Source organism: Coregonus clupeaformis, chromosome 9 (genome assembly GCF_020615455.1).
Source record: "Coregonus clupeaformis isolate EN_2021a chromosome 9, ASM2061545v1, whole genome shotgun sequence".
Classification (NCBI taxonomy): Eukaryota; Metazoa; Chordata; class Actinopteri; order Salmoniformes; family Salmonidae; genus Coregonus; species Coregonus clupeaformis.
Genome location: NC_059200.1, coordinates 28,262,152 through 28,276,807, shown reverse-complemented (window position 1 = coordinate 28,276,807; position 14,656 = coordinate 28,262,152). Strand labels below are relative to the sequence as shown.

The 14,656-nt window shown below is 41.2% G+C and overlaps 1 protein-coding gene across 2 annotated transcripts in view; it reads left to right on the top strand.

The window, feature by feature from the left end:
• LOC121573904 (ankycorbin-like) overlaps positions 1-14,656 on the top strand; it is a 61,746-nt gene that overhangs the window by 31,405 nt on the left and 15,685 nt on the right. Inside the window, exons 1-6 of one of the 2 annotated variants that reach the window (XM_041886297.2) lie at positions 4,982-5,071; positions 5,177-5,307; positions 8,365-8,453; positions 9,251-9,315; positions 10,611-10,668; positions 13,150-13,220. In XM_041886297.2, coding sequence (XP_041742231.2) covers positions 5,033-5,071; positions 5,177-5,307; positions 8,365-8,453; positions 9,251-9,315; positions 10,611-10,668; positions 13,150-13,220 — 453 coding nt within the window. In that variant the 5' untranslated portion in view covers positions 4,982-5,032. Of the gene's footprint in view, positions 1-4,981; positions 5,072-5,176; positions 5,308-8,364; positions 8,454-9,250; positions 9,316-10,610; positions 10,669-13,149; positions 13,221-14,656 lie in introns of those variants that run through there. The other variant, XM_041886296.2, reaches the window with a different exon arrangement.

Here is a 14,656-nt window from a genome sequence, read left to right as displayed (position 1 = left end):
GCAGTAATGAGAGAAAAAACATATACTACTGGAAAAAGAATATGCTACTGAAAATATTAGAATATAGGCTATGCATCCTATAGGATGCATCATGAAAGGAGCTTGGCTACCTTTCATTCTGTTGCACCCCATTTAATAACAGTGGAAATGCAAAACTGGCACCTGTCGTCATTCCTAGCACATATTCTGACCCTGCGACAAGACACAGCTTTTTTTCTATCCGATTAAAGAGATGAAGTCCAGACAGGCTAGGCCTATTTTAGGGAAACTTTCTGAATGGATATAGAGAACTAGTGAACTCATACACGCTCACCCACCCACCTAAAAGGACCCATCAATCAAAGCCACCTGCAGCGCATCTCACTCAGACTCATAAGCAAATCACATTTGTCCTTTCAAAATGTAGCTTCAAATCCTTTCTGTAGGATATAAATAAAATAGTCTACATTATAGGATAATGCTAAATCAATGTAGCCTATCATATAAATTGACGAGAAAAGTTTTAAGGGCGATATCTTCCTAATATTGAGTTGCACCCCCTTTTGCCCTCAGAACAGCCTTAATAAGTCGGGGCATGGACTCTACAAGGTGTCGAAAGCGTTCCACAGGGATGCTGGCCCATGTTGACTCCAATGCTTCCCACAGTTGTGTCAAGTTGGCTGGATGTGCTTTGGGTGGTGGACCATTCTTGATACACACGGTAAACTGTTGAGCGTGTAAAACCCAGCAGGGTTGCAGTTCTTGACACACTCAAACCGGTGTGCCTGGCACCTACTACCATATCCTGTTCAAAGGCACTTAAATATTTTGTCTAACCCATTTACCCTCTGAATTGCGAATTGCAAACATTCACAATCCATGTCTCAGTTGTCTCAAGGCTTGAAAATTATTATTTAACCTGTCTCCTCCCCTTCATCTACACTGAGTGAAGTGGATTTAACAGTTGACATCAATAAGGGATCGTAGCTTTCACCTGAATTCACCTGGTCAGTCTGTCATGGAAAGAGCAGGTGTTCCTAATGTTTTGTACACTCAGTGTATAGAGACAGATGTGATAGGCATGAAGATGAAATTGAAAACCATTAGAAAATAGAAACGCATGCATGCAACCTGTCGATTGCCTAATGATCAGCCGTTGATCAATTTTTGTGAAGCAATGGGTGGTATGTTGACACTACATTTTGAGTGAGTGCTTTATCTAACTCTTTGCAACCACTTATTGATAAGGGTAAACTTTTCTCTGTCTTTTAGGGTTGCCTAGATTCACTTTAGCAGGCCTATAAAATATAGCCTATTATAAACTGGGTGGTTCGAGCACTGAATGCTGATTGGCTGACAGACAATTGGGTATGACAAAACATGTATTTTTACTGCTCTTATTACGTTGGTAACCAGTTAATATGGCTAAAATACCACGTCTAAGGTCTGTATCCAGGCACTCTGTGTTGTGTCGTGCGTAAGAACAGCCCTTAGCCGTGGTATATTGGCCATATACCACACACCCTCAGGCCTTATTGCTTAAATATATACTGTAGGCTAGACGAATGATGCATTAATATTTTAATTAACTTCTGACTTACACATCTCTCTGTCTTCTTCACTGTTCCCTTCTTGCACAATTCACGCATCTCCGCTGGCAACTCCACTGGCCAATCTCTTCCCCCTCTCTCTAGCTCTTGAACGAGTAGCCTATATATAGACAATGAACAGCAGTATAGTTTGAAACTAATATGCCTAGGCCTATTCGAGGAGAGAAGCATTGATCGATCCTTTTGCTTGCTGAATGGTTATAAAATAGGTTACAGTGTTGGCAATGAACTGGAGGGGAAGTTTGAATGGTGAGAGTGACGTGTAGCCCAGCTCTGGAGTGATGTGATCACATTGGCTAAATTGATACCTTTCTGCACTGATGCATTACAAACATAAAAAACAGGCAGAGAGAAATTAATTCACACAACGAACCCACAGACCTGTCAGCGGCAGTGTCCCAGATAACCATTTATATTGGTCAACAGCTTATTTTCGCATTGCGAAAAGACACAAAAAACAAACCTGTTCCGAATAAATAATTGATGGATTGTGGCTGGACGATATTTCGCAATTGGTGTGAACGCGTCATAAACAAGACGTGCTCGTATGTATTTATTTATTTATTTCTTCCTAATTATTTGGATGAAAATAACGGACTTTACTGTAAATAGGCCTTTCAGAAGATTAAATCATGACAGTAGCGTTTGATTCTTATTAAAGAGATGGAGTCCAGACAGGCTACTTTAGGAAACTTTCTAAATGGACATATAGGCCTATAGAGAGAATCAGCAAATTCAAACATGCACACCCGAGTAAAAGGACACGTCAATCAAAGCCACCAGCGTATGTCAGACACAAGCAAATATTGATCCTTTCCTTAAAACGTATTAAAAAACATAGGCCTACCTTAGGCTTTCCAAAAGTAGGCTATAAGATAATGAATTGACATGGACAGTATGAAGGGGACAGCTATGCGATAATATGAAGATGACATTAACAATAATTAAAATAGAAACAAATACACGCAACACGTCAACAGCCTATTTATCAGCGTTGATTAGTCTACACATTGAGAATAGATTACCTATCGAATTATACCATAACAGGTTGGATAGGATTGGCGCATTGTCCATTTGACACAACATTAGCGCATTATAGGCCTCAGAGCCAGAACAACCTTGTTGACTGCTGTTGAATAATTAATGAATAGTCAGACACATCCAACCTTTTTAAAAAGAAGACCGATTTATTTATTTACTAACAAGCAATGAAAACGTGCATTATATAAAAGAAAGTCCACACATTTAAATATGTTTTATAGAAGTGCAATAGCCTATAGCAGTGGTCCCCAACTGGTGGCCCGCAGACCGATTTTGGCCCGCGGCTGTTTTTTATTTGGCCCCTCCCCGAGTTAAAAAAATAAAAAAATAAATTGGTGTGGAATTTTCATTGTTGGACATAAAAGACTGTAAAAAAAACACCAGGAAGTCAGCTCCAAGTGATTTTAATGTAACAAAATATGTTCCCAAGTATTCCCACGCATAATAGAGGACCACGACATGATCGTATACAAATGTAAGCAAGGTTTGAAGTTATTATGTTTTAGTCAAACATTATATCTGTTTGGGCTTCTTGCGGTCAATTTGCAGTCTACAAACGATTTGTAATTATCTTCCAGCCCCACGACCATCCGCTCAAGCCCGCGGCTGAATCTAGTTGATGATCCCTGACCTATAGGCTAGTGCTTCTACACCCCTGCACAACTAGCGGATTAGCTGCTGGAGCATCAAACAACAGTTGGAAAGAGGATATGTAGACAGATTAAGTTAGCAAAACAATTGCTTATAATAATTAGTAAACACTCCCGCTATTAGGTAAAGTTTATCTACATGTTAATAAAAATAAAAATGTAGGCCTATTTAAACGGTTTTGACGGTTATTTTATTTTCATGGCGGTCTTCATCCATAACCATCAGTTACATGGTTATTCAATTACCATCACAGCCCTACCCCTCTGCTCTTTCTACAGCTCATCTATGCATACCTGAGTTTACAGGTCCCTTCAACAGGCCCCTTCCTCTGCTCACGTGGCAGTGTAGAGATGGTAGAACCCATAAGAACTAACAACATAGCCTCAATGGAAACTTAACTTTGAAAGGACACTGGGGAATAGCACCATCTCCTACCATTCATATACTTCAAAACCTCTTGGGCTTGTCAAATGTCTGTGTCTTATAGAACTCTTGATTTGTGATGACACTTCTATTGAAGGATCATGGCCCACAAATAAAACTGAGTTGATGCGACCTACCAGAGCAGACAGTTTCTTTCAAAGCAGCACACACAGGTGCGCTATCTTAATTTGACCCTGCTTCTCACAGCAGAAAAATAATCCTGCAGCAACAGGAAATGTAAATTATTATGTGGATCATAATTAATGGACATTTTTGTAGGGGTTGGGGCAAATCAAGTCTGAAATTTTAAAGAGGAAATTACAAACTTTAGAATACTTTTAAAACCTTGAATCCTACAATTTGCTTTTCCTACGGTGCAGGAAAATTCTCTGTGACAAAAGAGTGATCAAATTAAGATGGCAGATCTGTAAAGCTGAATACATGCGTCATGCACCTTACTTTTGTGTGTGTGCGGAGAGAATGGATACTCTTTCTGCCCGGTTCATAACTTCTTCTCTTTCAGACTGAGCCTCCCATCATCCTAATAGTTAAGCCAGTGCCTTAACCCCACAAATAGATGGAAGTGAATGTGTGCATGGCTGCTATAATCAAGCCTGTGTGTATGAGCATGCCAGGCAGGGTAGGACAGAGTCATTGAGGCCTGGCCAGCCAGTAACCTCCAGAAGGAACACACAGCCCCCACTATGAGGTCAGGCTGGAGCCCGTACGTCTTGACAGTCAGTCAGGATTACAAATGAGGGAAAATCGTTGTGAAAATGGACTGCAGCTGAGTTAGAGAAACAATCCTCCCTGTTTTAGGACATTAGTCATTTTCGGCGCATTTCAACCATTCCTGGGCTCTGGTGAAATTAATTCCCATGTAAATCTCTGCAGAGAAGCTTTTATTTGAGGATTTGATTTTCATGGTTTAGGTGCAGGGGGATACTGGCTTCCTTAAGCATTGTGTTTTCACAGTAATATGATCCAATGGTTCAGGCGAAAAAACAAAGGATAGGCATAAGCATTTCAAACTGAATGACTGTCGTGTCATGACTGCCCACGGTCTTCATGGTTAAACATTTGTTGAAAGTGAAACAATCTTCTATTGATGGTGTTGAAACAGCCCCCTGGTGCAGCATGCCTAATGCCTATAAGCCATAATGAAACTTGTGTTCCTCAGGTTATGTAATGGGAAGCTCCCTACTTAAGGATTAAGCCTAAATGGGATAATCACCCTCTAGACTAGAGGTTACCAGAGAGACATGGCTGGCCGCGTTCACAGGCTGAATTGCGTTAGGTTCACGTTGGAGTAAAATCAACAAACAGCTATGACGTCTCTCATCTTTTATGCTAATTGTCTACAACGGGTAAGGGGCTGTTTGATTTGAACAGTAATGATACAGTAATAGATATATTAAACTGTGAATGAGAAGCATTAACCTCTGTAATGTTTTATTTCTCTCTCTCCTCAGGCCCATGAATGGAGCAAAAACGATGAGCGCCTCCTGGCAGCTGTGGAACATGGAGAGGTGGAGAAGGTGGCCTCCCTCCTCACCAAGAAAGGAGCCAGCGCAGTCAAACTGGACAGTGAGGGCAAGTCAGCGTGAGTATCGAGGCTTGATGGACAGGGTTGGGTCACACAGATTAGAAATGGGAAATTTGGACCGCTTAGGATGTTTGTTGTGCAAACTGAATGAGTATAGTAATGTTTATTGTTTGAATCAATCACATTTTTGCTAATCTTCCCCGGAACATCTAAAACTCTAATACTGATACTGTTTCAGTGCAGCATAGAAGTTACAGTACTTAGATATTCCCTCAAAGTTCTATGATGACACATCTACAATAGTTGATAGTGATAGAATTGCCCCCAGGCAACTGTTCAGCTCAATAAGCCATAGTCCCTGTCACTATTGGAGATGCTCCTGAACTGAACTGAACTGCCCTAGATACAGTACCTTGAGACAACTTCTGTTGAAGGAGGAATACGTCATGTGGATTTAGATCAGGTTGAGATTTTATCATGGTTAGAGAAAGTTAAAGAAAGTAAAGCAAATCACTGTTTCTTATTAACTGCACCTTGACCGACAATGAGTTGCTAAGTATAGCACAATAGAAATATAATGATATCTGTACAAGCATCACTGCTATTTAATTGCTTGAGTCACGTCATCATTTATCTCCTTTATTCCTTCTCCTTTTGTCTATCTTTAATATGATGATGTGGGTTTTTGCTTTGCCCTTCCTCATATCCATAATGAATATGTGCTAAAGTCTAAATTGCATTATATTGTAACTCAGGATGGGGAGATTATTAAATTGTTGAGCTAATGATTCATAAAATGCACCCCACACACTGTTTTGGCAAAGCCAAGACACTTATGAATGTCTATATGAATTCCTGTTCTCTTTTAGTGTCTTACTCCATGTGTACAGACCTGTGAGGGTCAATGGCCTTTCATTGATAGCCTATTAAACATGATATAATTCCCATAGTATACAGTAGGCATGATCTCCTTTGTGTGTTTAACAAGCTCCCAATTATCACAAAGCGTGATTGTGTCCTGATATTGTCCTAATTTCTACAGTATAGGCTCTGTCTGAATGGACGTGACAGCCATGCTCCCACTTCCTAACTGGACCAGATAATGTTAATGTTTGACCTCTTTCTGACCGCTACAGATAGAGCAGCACTGCCAGAGACTAGTTAGTGAAAGACAACACCACTGACCTAAATATATTTAGTGATTTACTTTGAGGGGGAATCGCTCACAACAGCCAGCCACACAATGTGTCTTTTAAGTCACCCATACGAAGATACCATTGTTTACATCCCTGACCTTCCCAGGTTTCCCAGAAGGACACACACTGACTGGCATGGCATTCCCAAATGAAGGTTGACTTTTATTGGGATGAATCTTGTCCTGGAGGCAGCGCTGGGCGATTTCCACTAGATGGGCCAGCTGCAAAGTCAAAATTGGCTATATATCGTAAAAAATCATGAAAACTAAAATTAGGCATTAAGTTAGCAGTGTGGTTAAGGTTATGTTTAAACTCAGATTTTATGACTTTGTGGCTGTGCCAGCTAGAAACTACCCTGCAGAGCTGCCTCAAGTACATGAGTCATCCCAATAAATGCCAACCTGCTTCCCAAACAGCCAGTGTCACCATGGATATACTGGAGACTTTGAATGACTGGAATGGATGGAAACTGCTGGTGTCTCAAAGCACAATCTCATGATTATTATTACAAAACACGTACGCACACACAGACAATTACACACAAACACAGTAATCATGCACGTCACTTATGTAGCCTAAATCATTAGGAAAACGTACCTAATTCCGTTCATTACATTGTGTTATTGCAAGAACAAAGACATCGTCTGATTTATCGTCTTCTAGGAGTTAAATTGTGTCCTTCCACTAGTGCTTGTTATCATAAATTAATCATCATTTATTGACCTTGCAATTGATGTACTTGAGGAAGTGTAATTGGTGTTGAAATGTGGGTTATCTGAGGAAGCTGTTGTAGAATACTGAATTACCCATGAAAGTTATCAGTCTGTGCCAGGCATATCAAACATGTTCGTCAGGCAAGTGTGTTTTCAATTGCTTTCCATTCTGAGGGTAACAGAAAGGTCAATGAAATAGTCTAAACACTTGCTTATCTCAGTATTCCTCTATTAGATAATCCGTGTTCATTAAATAAATGACAACAACTATTTGGAAAAAATGGTTTTGCTTTCTCTTCCAATTGAAGTCATAACTTTTCACAGCAGTACTGAGTACTGTATTTATTAACGGTTCCAAATACACTTGGATGATGACTCAGTCTGACTTGTTCAATATTTCTCTCTCATATTCCAAAGCAATTAGGCAGAAGTGCACTAGAATGTTTAGAATCTGGAATCTGCTATGCTGTTTCCTGTTTCAATGTTCGTTCAGAGTAGTGAAGAAGACATCCTCTATAGCAGTGGTAATTGCTCTGTTTTCATGTTCTTCAGTGGAGTGGTCCTATAGGTCATCCGGCTGCCTGTGTTAGCTCTTTGTGTGTGTTAGCTCTGTGAGCCTGCATGATGGCCTAGAGCAATGCTCATTGGGCTCCCGATTGGCGCAGTGGTCTAAGGCACTGCATCTCAGTGCTTGAGGCGTCACTACAGACTGGTTCGATTCCAGGCTGTATCACAACTGGCCGTGATTGGGAGTCCAATAGGGCGGTGCACAATTGGCCCAGCGTCGTCCGGGTTTGGCCGGTGTAGGCTGTCATTGTAAATAAGAATTTGTTCTTAACTTACTTGCCTAGTTAAATAAAGGTAAAATAAAATAAAAAATGTATCCACAGCAGTGCACTGACCCTGTTCTAACAACACATACAAAAGGCAAAGCTCAGAACACAATCAATACATTGGCGGATACTGAATAAACTCATTCTCTAGCACAGAATTCAATAGTCCCCACACCACTCAACCTTTTCTTGATCTTTCCACCTTAAAGAAGCAGATCTGGCCAGTGAAAACCATATTAACCGATCACATTGTTGGAGATGTCAATTACCTTTGTTTTCTTTTTGTATAAGGAATTGTAGGGATTTCTTTTTTCAGAATTTATTGCTGTACTTTCTGTTTATTCATCCAATGACCTCTCTCTCCCCATACAGTCTCCATGTGGCTGCCACCCGTGGTCAAACCGAATGTCTGGCAGTCATGCTGGCCCATGGAGCGGACACATCTGTCATAGACGCCTCAGGTTAGTGGACTACAAACCTTGTACTGTGCCTGCCCAAAGATCCAGATGAATATTTGAAGGGAGAGCTACTTACATAACATGTGAATATATCCTGAACATACTGTAGGTGAACATTCCCTATAGAACTAATCTGCCCAGAAACTTTTCCCAAGTATGATTCTACTGCTAGTGGTTACAGACGTGACTGCTAGTGGTTACAGACATGACTGCTAGTGGTTACAGATATGACTGCTAGTGGTTACAGATATGACTGCTAGTGGTTACAGATATGACTGCTAGTGGTTACAGACGGGACTGCTAGTGGTTACAGACGGGACTGCTAGTGGTTACAGATATGACTGCTAGTGGTTACAGATATGACTGCTAGTGGTTACAGACGTAACTGCTAGTGGTTACAGACGTGACTGCTAGTGGTTACAGATATGACTGCTAGTGGTTACAGATATGACTGCTAGTGGTTACAGACGGGACTGCTAGTGGTTACAGACGTGACTGCTAGTGGTTACATATATGACTGCTAGTGGTTACATATATGACTGCTAGTGGTTACAGACATTTAATATAATAATAATATGCCATTTAGCAGACGCTTTTATCCAAAGCGACTTACAGTCGTGCGTGCATACATTTTTGTGTATGGGTGGTCCCGGGGATCGAACCCACTACCTTGGCGTTACAAGCGCCGTGCTCTACCAGCTGAGCTACAGAGGACCACATGGACTTGAGACCTGCAGGGAGTTGAATGAAGCTGAGGCTGCAACGAAAGATGTCTCACCTGGATGTCTTTTTCTCCTCAGGTTTTAGTGCTTTACACCTCGCTGCCAAAAACAACCATCAGGAGTGTGCCGAAAAGCTTATACAGGTAAGATGGAGCTACTGAATGAATGAAACTGTAAACAAATGGTGACCGACAACACTCACTGACTGTATCGGATGAAGCCATTGATTTGTTCTTGGGTAGTTCATTATCACCCTTATTTATGGGCCATTTGTATGCCAGAGAGCTAAAACAGTTGTGCTTGTTGTTGAATCACAATTTAAAAAGGCACTCTCTGACCATTGTGAAGATGGGTTCACTGACTGACTGTAACACTGCAGTGCAGTCTTGTGATGAGAGGCATGTGATATCTGTCTGTGTTCTGTCTGATGATCCTACTGTCTGTCCTAGTGTATCTGCTGATCTAACCCATGACCACCTCTCTATCCTCCACACAACCCTGATATGACCTCAGTTTAGCCATACATAAGATCACACAATAAAAGGCTTCTGCAGGAGCAATATTGATAGCTTGTGGAAAACAACTAAATAAATAATAAATAATTGGTCATTTAGCAGATGCTCTTATCCAGAGCGACTTACAGGAGCAATTAGGGTTAAGTGCCTTGCTCACTAGTACAGTGGACTGCTGGTTCAAGTCCTAATTTAGTTCAGGGATTTTTGTGTAGTTCAGATATTAAGAATACATTATCTGTGCATGAACTGTTGTTAGTTAGTATTTTCAGCATGTCATAACTGTGTGGATAAAATTATTTATGAAGCTGTCAGACTCAAGGCTACACCACACTCACTGTGCATACAGGATTATACTTAGCCATCAATCAGAATGGCTGACTCTTAATATGATCTGAGTGAATGGTTTCATCTACTCAATGCTAATATCAGTCATTCTTACACCTTGTTTAGAGAATGGATCTAACTTTTTGAGCGGCTCTGTGGTACATGAAATTCAAAGCTTTGGTGTAGCAATTATGTACTAAAGCTATTTTTGTGATTGATATGTAGCCTATCAAGAATTGAGTGTACTATTTTCAGTGGGTTCATTTTATGTCTATCTATGCTGAGATTGAGACCATTTTCTGAACAGTTGGGAAGCTGAAGTCAGAAGTAATACATATCCTTCCCTCTCTGGTAATACCTGTCAAATGAATGGCCAGCTAAGCCGCTGCCCATACAGATTGACTTGACACACTGTTTTAAATCTGATGCAAGGGCACTCCCATTAACTCCAAATTAAAATGCATCTCAAAAATGTCTGACATACTCTTAGCTAACACAGTTCATTAAGGCTCAGTCACATTTTTCAGATCAACCATCACAGTGATAAAAAAATAATATAGTCATATAGATGTTGACCTAAACCCGTGTTTTCCCACCAGAGTAAATGTGTGTTGGATGCTCTGGACTGCTCAGGGAAGACAGCCCTTCACCACGCAGGTAAGACTTGGTTAGAAATAACTTAACGAGTGTTATACATATGATTAAGGGCTCTATAATGCCTACATAAAAGTATGAAACGTTATTGCTATAGGACATCCCCAGGCATCAGCTCTGGGAAATTGTAACTTAGGCATTAAAGATTCTACCTGAAATGGTGCTGTCTTATCAGAAATTGATTGAGATTAATTTGTATTACTCAAGTTGACACCCATAAAACTAGGAGGATAAAACGTCTCGATGATTCATCTTCTTAGTCGCAGAGCAGCGGATAGCGTATCTACTAAGCACCTGATCCCCATTCCCCTCTTTCAGTCACCCATCTATGTCACCATCCATCCATTGCACCCTACTGTACCTCAGCTCAAATGCTTGCTGATGATTACAGAAGATTAGCTGCAGCTATGAGACCAGACTACCCGTACAGTAGATGACTGGAATGTTTCTGAGCCTGGGGTAAACCATACAGTGAGGGAAAAAAGTATTTGATCCCCTGCTGATTTTGTACGTTTGCCCACTGACAAAGACATGATCAGTCTATAATTTTAATGGTAGGTTTATTTGAACAGTGAGAGACATAATAACAACAAAAAAATCCAGAAAAACGCATGTCAAAAATATTATAAATTGATTAGCATTTTAATGAGGGAAATAAGTATTTGACCCCTCTGCAAAACATGACTTAGTACTTGGTGGCAAAATCCTTGTTGGCAATCACAGAGGTCAGATGTTTCTTGTAGTTGGCCACCAGGTTTGCACACATCTCAGGAGGGATTTTGTCCCACTCCTCTTTGCAGATCTTCTCCAAGTCATTAAGGTTTCGAGCCTGACGTTTGGCAACTCAAACCTTCAGCTCCCTCCACAGATTTTCTATGGGATTAAGGTCTGGAGACTGGCTAGGCCACTCCAGGACCTTATTGTGCTTCTTCTTGAGAAATCCATTTTGTTGCCTTGGCTGTGTGTTTTGGGTCATTGTCATGCTGGAATACCCATCCACGACCCATTTTCAATGCCCTGGCTGAGGGAAGGAGGTTCTCACCCAAGATTTGACGGTACATGGCCCCGTCCATCGTCCCTTTGATGCGGTGAAGTTGTCCCCTTAGCAGAAAAACACCCACAAAGCATAATGTTTCCACCTCCATGTTTGACGGTGGGGATGGTGTTCTTGGGGTCATAGGCAGCATTCCTCCTCCTCCAAACACGGCGAGTTGAGATGATGCCAAAGTTCAGTTCAAGCTCGATTTTGGTCTCATCTGACCACAACACTTTCACCCAGTTCTCCTCTGCTTTCTTGAGCAGGGGGACCTTGCGGGCGCTGCAGGATTTTAGTCCTTCACGGCATAGTGTGTTACCAATTGTTTTCTTGGTGACTATGGTCCCAGCTGCCTTGAGATCATTGACAAGATCCTCCCGTGTAGTTCTGGGCTGATTTCTCACCGTTCTCATGATCATTGCAACTCCACGAGGTGAGATCTTGCATGGAGCCCCAGGCCGAGGGAAATTGACAGTTATTTTGTGTTTCTTCCATTTGCGAATAATCGCACCAACTGTTGTCACCTTCTCACCAAGCTGCTTGGCGATGGTCTTGTAGCTCATTCCAGCCTTGTGTAGGTCTACAATCTTGTCCCTGACATCCTTGGAGAGGTCTTTGGTCTTGGCCATGGTGGAGAGTTTGGAATCTGACTGATTGATTGCTTCTGTGGACAGGTGTCTTTTATACAGGTAACAAGCTGAGATTAGTAGCACTCCCTTTAAGAGTGTGCTCCTAATCTCAGTTTGTTACCTGTATAAAAGACACCTGGGAGCCAGAAATCTTTCTGATTGAGAGGGGGTCAAATACTTATTTCCCTCATTAAAATGCAAATCAATTTATAACATTTTTGACATGCGTTTTTCTGGATTATTTTGTTGTTATTCTGTCTCTCACTGTTCAAATAAACCTACCATTAAAATTATAGACTGATAATTTATTTGTCAGTGGGCAAACGTACAAAATCAGCAGGGGATCAAATATTTTTTTCCCTCACTGTACATGTAATGTACTCTTGAATGGCTCAATGAAGAACATATTTCGCTGTACACTCACTGTGACACTATTCTAATAGGCCACTTAGATATTAGATACAGGAGTGCTGTTCCAGTTGTTAGTGTTTGTGAAATTGCAGAAATAGCAAGGCGTACTGGAGAGTTTCCTACAATTTTAGAGAGCCTTCAGCCTGCAGGGGATGCTTTTATCTGGGGATGAAAGGCCTGGATCAAAGAGAACTGTATAAAGGGCCATGTCAATTACACAGGAGACTCTACTGCCAGGTTCTGCCTAATTATCTCCAGGGTTGCAACTTCCAGCTACGAACGACTGTAGGATAATTCCACCATGTTGGACACAGTTGAGTTCTATTCAGGCAGTGAGCTCCATGGTATAACTCCATGGTAGACAAGGCATTTTAGGTGTTCACATGATTCTCTTATTTTCTCCCTCAGCTGCCAGTGGAAGCATTGTGATTGTCCAAACCTTATGTGAGCACAAGTGTCCGGTGAACATCAAAGACATGGTATGTATGCCATTCAATCAGATACAATGCAGTTCCCTCATTCAGTTCAAGTTATTGTTTGTATAGGGCTTCTTTGAAGGTCTTCAACTCAAACTAAAGAAATATCCAGGCCTGACCAATTAGGACTACCCAGTGGGTAGAGAAAAGACTTCCACATAAATGCAGCATGCATCAATCCTATTGTACTGGTTCTGCTGTGCCTTAAACATGACAAGAAAACTATCATCCTCTGACTGACCGACTGTGTGGGAGTGTGCATGTGAGTGTGTGTTTCTGGGGTTGATGGGGTGTTATTGTGGTGTTAACTGTGTGTGTGATGCGGGTTCACTGTGAGTGAGAGGCATGCATTGTGTATTTGTGTTGTGGTAGTTGGACTGTGTAGCCCATAGGGCTGTCCCCGACAAAAATAAATAAATTGATCGATCGAGAGTCGTCCTGTTCTCTCAACCAATCGATTGGTCGAAATGTTTAGACTTATTTGTCCATATATAGACATTATAAAATAATAAAATAAAATTGCCTACATATGCTTGTATGATGCTTTAAGCACACTGTTTGATTAAATGATTAAGACACACAAATGACTCCAGAAAGAGCCCGATGGTCACACTGTTAAAAAAAATGACAGCGAGTGCCTGTGTGACTGGCGCACGTTGTCTCGCTCTCCTCCCTACTGCAGCGAAAAGGCACCACAGCACAGCAAGTGTATTGCACTGTCCGTGCTGAAGCTGCAACATCATTTCAGCCATTTAGTTTCTTATTTGATTCTGACTGAAAAGTTCTGTTACCGAAATCCCTAATTTGTTTAGGAAAAACATTCCCTATTCCCTCAACCCTTGCTCTCTTTACGTGAAACATGTAAGCATCGCATGCATGTGATAAATAGGGCCTGACATATAGCCAATCATAATCACATCAATAAATCGGTTCTAACAAACTCCGAACACAGCAACACGTATACAGAAGATAGCCATATTTGGTAAAAGACCAAGTCCATATTATGGCAAGAACAACTCAAATAAGCAAAGAGAAATCACAGTCCATCATTACTTTAACACATGAAGGTCAGTCAATACCGAACATTTCAAGAACTTTGAAAGTTTCTTCAAGTGCAGTCGCAAAAAGCGTCAAGCGCTATGATGAAACTGGCTCTCATGAGGACCACCACAGGAATGGAAGACCCAGAGTTACCTCTGCTGCAGAGGATACGTTCATTAGAGTTACCAGCTTCAGAAATTGCAGCCCAAATAAATACTTCACAGAGTTCAAGTCACAGACACGTCTCAACATCAACTGTTCAGAGGGGACTGTGTGAATCAGGCCTTCATGGTTGAATTGCTACAAATAAACCACTACTAAAGGATACCAATAATAAGAAGAGGCCTGCTTGGGCCAAGAAACACGAGCAATGAACATTAGACAGGTGGAAAATTGTC